The following is an 8803-nucleotide window of genomic DNA, read 5'->3' as shown; positions in this document are numbered from 1 at the left end:
AGGAACTCAAAAGTAACTTTAGTCTAATTTCTATTTTGCATACCGTTATCCGTGTATCACCAACAACCCTGAATAGCCTAAGGACTGTTTGGATGGATTTTTCAGGAAAAAAAAAATTCTATTACAAAATTTGTTAAGATATTTGCTTTAAAAAAAAACATAAGTTACGAAAAAAAAAGTCAAAAATTTATTTTTTTGGATGTTAAAAATTTTAGCTTCTAAAAAAAATAAAATTTAAAAGTTAAATATTTTTTTCAAAAATCATAACTTCAAAAAAAAAAATCTAAATAACTTTAACTTTTATAAAAAAAAACAATTCTAAAATAAATAAATATTAATTTTTTTTTATAAACTCATTTAAACGAACCCTAAGTATAAAAACATACGGTTGCATTAAGTTCACGCGATCGCATAAGAGACGAGATTTGATAAATGGACAATATACAACCCGTAGTAAGATATATCTAATTTATATAGCTAACACATGCATCGGTTTTTTTTTTTTAATTTAAATTTCCATTCTCTGTTGTCAATACATTTAAGGGGAATTGTTTAATCTTCCTATATACTCATAATAGAAGGGGTCCATTGAATAGTGGAATGAGAAAAAAATTTAAAATGGAGCTCAGTTTGAATTGTATTTACCGGAAGATGGATTTGTTGTATAGTAACATCACAAAACGATTCCCCTACATTTAAATATGTCTATTCAACTCAATTCTTATAAAATCATTTAATTAATTTGTAATAAAAATATAAATTAAATTAATGTATTCAAAATTTATTATTATTTAATATAAATAGATATTTTATTTTAAAATAATATATAAATAAAGTTAAAAAATAATTTAATAATTATATGATTTAATTATGATATTTTTAAATTTGTGGATTTGTACATATAATAAGATTAACTTGCACGCAGACCAACTGACTAAGTTAATTAAGTTCGACTAAGCCAAATAATTTATTTTTTGCTGTAATTTAATTTAACTAATATTTATTATCAAATTAATAAAGTTTCGTAATTAGAACCATCGATTTCAACAAGATTGCCAAATGTTTTTTTTAAAGATGACAAAATTATAATATAAATTTTTCTTTTGAAGTTATAACTATTTATATGAAAAAAATAGTAGCAAGGATATTTACAACTATACTTTTTTTGTAGATTTTGAAAGGAAACGAAGATTAGGTATATAACTAAAAAATTAAAAATAATATTCACTTCTAAATTTTTATATAAATTTAAAAAGGAAAAAAAAGGCTCTTCTAACCTTTTCCTCACTGGGAGTAAAAATGGGTTGGGATGGATTAAGTTTTAACTTAAATAAATCATGTCTGTGTAAAATACTTTAGGTTTGGTCTGATCTTTTAATTTTGTATAGGACCGAATTACAAATTTAGTATGACTTATATTTAAAAAATAAAAATATTTATCTAGATCTGTTAATTTATTTAAGCCCGTTAGACATTCAATAATTAAATAATTAATTAATTAAAATAATTAATTAATTAAAATAATATTATTTATTATTTAAAATTATTAAAATAAATAAATAATATGATATAGGTCCAATATATAAAATAAAGCCTATAATTTCCTTTTTAAATAAATTTTTTTAAAATTTAAATCTATTCTATTTAACTATATAAAAAAATTGAATATAACCTAATATAAGCCGAGTCTATTTACATCCCTCTTCCTCACCCTACAACTTGTTGAGGTTTGAAAACGTAACGCAAAATATGATCTCGTCATGTATCCGTGGTAGGGTAAAAAAAAGAAAAACATATAGCACACTCGTGCAGAGCGTGGAATGCAAGGGAGCAAAATAATAATTTAATGTGATTGTCCCCTAACTCCTACAGTCCTATCACAAGACAAATATACATTTTTGTTATTCGCAACCAGGAGCGCGAGGGTTGCCTTATCCACGGCTTTGTCACATTTATTTGTTAAAATAAAGCGAGCCAAGTTTTTTTTATAAAAAAATAAATATAACATGTAAGCTTTTAGTTTCAATTTATTTATTTTATTTACGAGTTAATGAGTCAGTCCATTTAATTTATATACTCGTTGATGTACTTATTTATTTATTTTACTCTAATATCTACTGATGATACTAATAATTAAAACTTAAGAAAATAAAATAAAATCACTGAAATTTAGAGAATTAGTTTTGTATGTCGCTAATACAATATCATATAATCCTTTTTAAAAGCTTGAATTTGATGACTTTATTGTGAAAACTTAGAATATTAGGATGTGTTTGAATCTGTTTATATTTTTTGGTTTTTAAAAACTGTTTTGAGGATAAATTTTGAAAACTGATTTTAAGAGTAAAAAAATAATAAAACTTGTTTGAATATAATTAGTTTTAAAGTTATAAAGAAGTTGTAATTATTTACAAAAATGGTATTAATGAATCCTCATATTTACAAGATTGCCACCGAAAAATAATTTAAAATAAAATCGATTTAATTACGAAAATGTCATTAATGAATCCTTATATTTACACAAATGCCACCGCAAAAACAAGAAAACAAAAAAACAACTTTTGAAAACATCCTTCTATTGTTTTGCTTTTTTCAGTTTTTAAAACAAAAAAGCAAACACTATTTTTAAAACAGATAGCATGAAAACACTCTTTCCAAACAAGATTTTTTGTTTTATTATTTTTAAAATTTAAAAACTGTTATGGAGAACAGAAATCAATCAGCGCTTTAATTGGTTTGTCATTGTTCTCTTTCAAGACACGTAAATGGTTCACATATCTCGACTTGAATCATGACATCGCACCCATAAGTGAGCTTTGAAGGGTGCCGCCCTCGTATTGAAGTGAGGTGTGGTTTTATATACCCCATAAAATATTGCTCAAGTGACGGAGCTTGTTTCCCTTTTGCTTCTTCCAGGTACTTCCTTAGGTCGTTCATGATGACCTTGTTTGCGGCTTCTGCTTGCCCATTTATTTGTGGGTGCTATACTGAGGTGAAGTAATTTTGATTTGAAGGTCATTCATCACCTCCTAAAACCTATGGTTGGAGAACTAGGTTTCGTTGTCTATGGACCAAATCGGCAAATTACTTGGTAGTACATGAATATTTGTACTTGAGTTGAGGTTATGGTTGTTAGTGGTTCTACCTCAATCCACTTGGTAAAATAATCTATTGCCACAATCAGTCATTTCAATTTTCCTTCAACGGAATAGAATGGACCCAGGATATTCGTTGCACACTTGTAGAACATGTAGGAGGCTATAATGGTAGATAATTCCTCCGGATGGGAACGATGAATATCAATGTGCCTCTGGCACTTGTTGCACCTTTGGACTTGCTATAGAGAATCTGACTCCATAATTGGCTAGTAGCACCCCTCTCGAAACACTTTTTAAGCTAGCAATTTGCCGCTCATGTGGTGGTTATTTATCCCCTTGTGTATTTCAACTGTGACATATTCAACTCCATCCGGGTTTAGGCAGTCTAATGAAGGAGTGTAAAGTCATTTTCGATAGAGCTACTTTTCCATAATTGTAAAATCATCGAGTAGGTTCCCTTTTTCGATGTGCATTAGGATCAGATCCATCCAACTTCCTTCTACATGTTGTAATATGGATCGATGGTTACATGGGTTCTTAGTGTTGGAAAGATTAGAGGATATATTTGCTCTGTTATCCTTCATCTTTGGGATGTATTGGACTTCTATTTTTTCGAACTCGGCTAGTAGCTCTTTCACCCTAGCTAAGTACTTTGCCATTGTGGGGGCTTTTGCTTGGTAGCCTCCCTTCACCTGAGGTGTGACTAACTGTGTGTCATTACTTGGTGGCGCTATATTCCTTAGCTTGCGGCAACCCGACTATATATGAAAGCTTCACATTCGACTTGATTGTTTGAGGTTGAAAATCCAAGGTAGAATGAGTGTTATATCGTGATGCCTTCTAGGTTCTCTATGATATTGACGTTATTTCCCTTGAGTTAGAAGATGTGTGAAAAAATATGATTTAACTTTCTTTTTTCCTCCTGTCTTCTGGTGGGAGTGAACTCGACCACAAAGTCTGCTAGGACTTGCGATTTTATTGCATAATGAGCTTCATAGGAGATTTCATACTCTTGTAGCTCAATATCCTATATTATTAATCTTCCCTCTAGGTCCGACTTATGTAAGACATGACATATAGGTTGGTTTGTCCGGACTATGATTTGATGCGAGTTGCCACCATAACCAAGGTGAGAATTGTAGTTTATCGTTTTTCACATACAACGCCAATCTTCGATCGAAAGGGATCATGGTTGATGTAAGAGCTGCAGATGAGTGATCAATTGTGGAGGAGATGATCATATACAACAAATCTTTGGTGCAAGGATTCAATGGCTTGGATCCAGAAACGAGTGTCTACACAATATGTATGAAGAGATAGGAATTTAGAAATGTGTACATCGAGAATGCACATAAGTATTTATAAGAGAGATTATCTTAATATTTGACTTCTGGAGAAAATCTTTCCCTATTGGGTTTGGGTCTTTGAAGGGTGAAGATGGATCCAATTTTTTTTAAATGCCATGATCTGTATAATAGGTTAGACCTGAACCGAATATTGGGCCTATAACAAAATTAACTCTCCTAAATCAACATAGTTATTATTATTTTTTTTTTTTTGGTAGACTACCAAGCATAAGACAAACACAAACAAAACAAACACACAAAAAAACAAAAACATCGTAGCTATCCTGTTAAAAATAACTAACAGCACGATCCCTTCCAACAGTAACGATGTCAGCCAAATACAGGAAATGAATTCCACCTAGAGGTTCCTGAAAAGCCACTTGATCAGCTAGATCTCCCTCATCCAAAATAAAGTTAGTCAGCCAATCTGAACACATGTTCCCTTCTTTATATGTACGATGAAGCCGCACAATCCAATCCTTTTTAAGACATGTCCGTATGCGAGATACAAGATGAATCTCACAGACTGCTGCACTTCCTGAAGTGAGCATAGTGATTGCACTGGATGAATCACTTTCTAGAATAACATTTTGATATCCTTCGTTCCGCGCCATCTCTAAGCCTCGAAGTATACCCCAAAGCTAAGCTTTGTAAAAGGAACATACACCTAGCCCAACAGCAAAACATGTAACCATTTGCCTATTGAATCACGAAGAACTCCAACAGTCGAACCAAGATTGCCACGCGCTGCTCCATCAGAATTAATTTTAATGAACCCAGTCTCAGGGAATTTCCAACAAATAATAGTGTGTATATTACTTGTTCCCAATCTCGTAGTCACCACACCCTCTTTTGTCCTTTCGACATACAAACTCAAATCCTTTAAGACTTGATATTTGACTTCCAGAGGAGGAGTCAAACCCTCATGTTGCACAGCATTCCTCCAATGCCAAAGTTTCCAGCAAATTAAATGAAAATTGTTTGCCAAGGCATCGGCAATGGCTGCATAACGTCATTCCCCAAATTTGATTTTATCCAATAGGATGCTTCATCTGTGAATTTTTTTGACCCAAATAGATCAGGTTTAAGTTTCACCCACAACTGTTTGGCCTCCCCACAGTCTCTTAATGCATGGATAATCGATTCAACATCAAGTCTACAACAAGGGCAACTAGGATCAGAGTTTCCCCATTTGGATATCAGCAGATTTGTCAACATTCTTTTATGCGAAAATTTTTAATATACTATCGCTGCACCCAATTTTGTATACATCTATCCAATAAAAATTAAACACCTAAGCACACACAGTAAAATGAAAAAGACAAAAACATTGTTTAAACACACATGTTTAATTCTTAATGGCAGTAGTATCTGCAGCGGTAGCACCAAAGATGTGCTCCTTTTATGCATGATCTTCCACAGGAAATTTTTTGGTTTTTGAGGCCCTTCCATGCCCACAATCGATGCCACATTAACATGTCCTCTTCTTCGGCCCGCTCATGATTAGAGAAGCAGTAATGTAATGAACTAACTGAGACTTTCTTAGCCCCTGGAATGGACCACAGTCTCTTGTCACGGTTAGCATCAGGAGCTGCGAAAGAGTATTGCGAATAGCATCAATAGCCCTATCCGGCTGCCATTCCCTAAGGCTTTGTTTGGGAGTTGGTTTTAAGAGGGGAAGGAAAGGAAAGAGAGGATTTTAGTAAGTTCTTCCCTTATTTGTGAGTTTAAAAAAAATGAGGGAAGGAAATTGAAGATTTTTACTAAACCCTCCAAAACTCTCCTTCTTCTTAAAATTAAAGTTTCTCCAATTTGGAGGGTTTAGGGGTAAAAATGTTAAAAATTACTTATCTACCCTTAGCATTAAAATGTGAAAACTACATAAATGTGAATCATTGTTAAATGTGACATTATTAGAAAAGTCTCAAATACCGACATAATTTATCTACGAAAAAGATTTCGCCAAAAAAAGTGATGAAATTTTTGATGAAAATCATATACGTCAAAAAATTTCCGTCAAAACTAAAGACGAAATTACAGACGGAACTAGATTTTGCCATAATCACTGACATGAATTTTTTATGAAAAAAAATCCAGTCAAAATTATTGATAGAATCTAAATTCCTTCGACACGTTCAACAAAAATATTTTCGTCCAAAATTTTGCCGAAAAACATTTCCATCGAAAAGTTTTGACATAAAACAATTACATCAAATTTTTTTACAGAAAACATTTCCATAAAAAATTTTCAACGAAAAATATTTCCAACAAAATTTGAGACTAAAAACATTTCTCCAAAATTTTTTGACAGAAATTTTTTTTTGTCAAATTTCTTTACGAAATCTAAATTTCATCAAAACATTACCCTCAAAATATTTCACAAAAAAACATATTCACCAAAAATTTTGACGAAAAATATTTTCATAAATTTCTTCAGTCAAGTTTTTTGATAAAACAACATTTTCATCAAAATTTTCAACGGAACACAACTCTGTCAAAAATTTTCGACAGAAAATATTTCCATAAAAAAATTTGACGAGTCAAAAATTTTGATGAAAAAATATTTTTTTCTAAATTCTTTTTTTTTTTTTTTTATAACATTTTTCTAAATTCTTTACAGAATCTAAATCTCGTCGAAAGTTTCGAATGAAACATTTTCCTCAAAAATTTTAACAAAAAAAATTTCGTTGAAATTTTCGTGAGAATAAATTTCCATCGAAATTTTGAACGGAAAACATTCCGTCAAAATTTTTCACGGGAATTTTTTTTTCATTTTAAACATTTGATGGAAGAAATCATTTTCGTCAAATCTTTTGATGGAAACCAAATTGCGTCAAAATTTTCGATAGAAAATTTGTTTTTTGTTAAAAATTTCATAAGAGAAAAAATTCCTTCGCTTTTGACGAAAAATTAATTTTGTGATGAAATTTTCGTCGTTTGCAACGTAGAAATTTCATCGAAAATATGATCTTTTTTAGTACTGAGAAAACTACATAAAGAATATTGTTAAAAATTTTAAATTTAATTTAATTTGTAAAATATAATAATTATATTAATTTTTAAAAGGGTAAAATAGTAAAAATATCTTATTAACCCTCCAATTTTTTTCCCTTATCTTTTTTTTAACTCCGAAATAAGGGAAGAAAATACCCTTCAATTTTCTTCCTTTTCTTCTCCTCCCTCCCTCTTGAATCGCCTTCGTTTCCTTCTCCTCCAAACTCCCAAACAAAACCTAAAGGATTTGAAATTCCACTCACCAGCTACAAATAAAAAATTATATAAATGTTAAGTGTGTCTAGCAGTATCCTCTTAGCAATTTGGATGTCTGACTTAGCGATTTCCATTTTTACATATTTCCGGATCAAATATTTGCCTACAATTTTTTTTTGTGTGTGTGTGTGTGTGGATACCTACAAAGTTATTATCTAAGAGACGACAAAGCTGCAAACCAAGTCAAGGACATTCGTGGGTGATGTTTGAAAAGTCAAGTCACACATGAATAGAATCCTCCGTTACTTACGCTTAAATTCAAGTAGATCACCCTAAATTAGCTCGCCCTAAGTCAATGTCGTAACTTACATTCGGCAACTTACTGCCAATTAAATAGCAATGATGCAATTCACGCTAATGAATTAATTCAATTTAAAAATTAAGTTATGAAGTGAAGGTTGAAAAATGATTTATATATTTTTCTAACATATTTTTTCAAACAAATATTTATTGGTTTGGAAGGTTTTGAATTGGATTGGTTATTTACATGGTATCTTGTGTGATAACAAAATCACAAATTCAATCCTCACCGAATTGTGAAATTAAATAAGCATAAGATAAAAAAAAAAAATTGGACTTACATAATATTTACGTTTTAAGTCTATAGAACTTTTACGTGAGGAGATGTTAAAAAATAATATAAATTATTAGAAAAGTCCTTACCCAACATCTTAAAATTTTGACTTGAAGTGATTCTTAAAGCCAACCAAGTGCAGTTTGCCTAATTTAATGCCAGTCATTTTGATTTTGAAGGCAAGAAGCCACGAAATCTTTCCCCCGCTCCCTTGCGAAAACATTCATCCAAGACTTGAATCTTATCAATCAAATTATACCAAAATGAAATGCAAATGCCAAAGATACGTCGATTTTAATGGCGTGCGCTTCTTTGCGTTTTACCAACCATCTCTTATGACTTCTATTTTGTTTTTAAAAGGAAAAAGAGTTTGGCAAATGACTAAGGATTGTATAAGCCATAAATAAATAAATGAGTAAACACCTTTTTTAGTCCCTGTCAATATCTACGAAGTCCTTTTTAGTCCCTGGCAATAAAAAAGAACTAAATTGGTCCCTGAAATTACAAAAAAAGGC

At 31.0% G+C, this 8803-nt stretch overlaps 1 protein-coding gene across 1 annotated transcript; it reads right to left on the bottom strand.

Annotated features, from left to right (window-relative positions):
- Window positions 1–4731: 4731 nt before the first annotated feature.
- Window positions 4732–5058, bottom strand: LOC133302094 (uncharacterized). The gene has a single exon (XM_061501822.1). It carries the CDS (start codon window positions 5056–5058, stop codon window positions 4732–4734), a length of 327 nt encoding a protein of 108 aa, XP_061357806.1.
- Window positions 5059–8803: the final 3745 nt, after the last annotated feature.

This window comes from Gastrolobium bilobum, unplaced genomic scaffold (genome assembly GCF_033153095.1).
Source record: "Gastrolobium bilobum isolate Gb01-03AN ecotype WA unplaced genomic scaffold, APGP_CSIRO_Gbil_v1 utg5726, whole genome shotgun sequence".
Classification (NCBI taxonomy): Eukaryota; Viridiplantae; Streptophyta; class Magnoliopsida; order Fabales; family Fabaceae; genus Gastrolobium; species Gastrolobium bilobum.
This window is presented reverse-complemented; position numbering and strand designations above follow the sequence as displayed.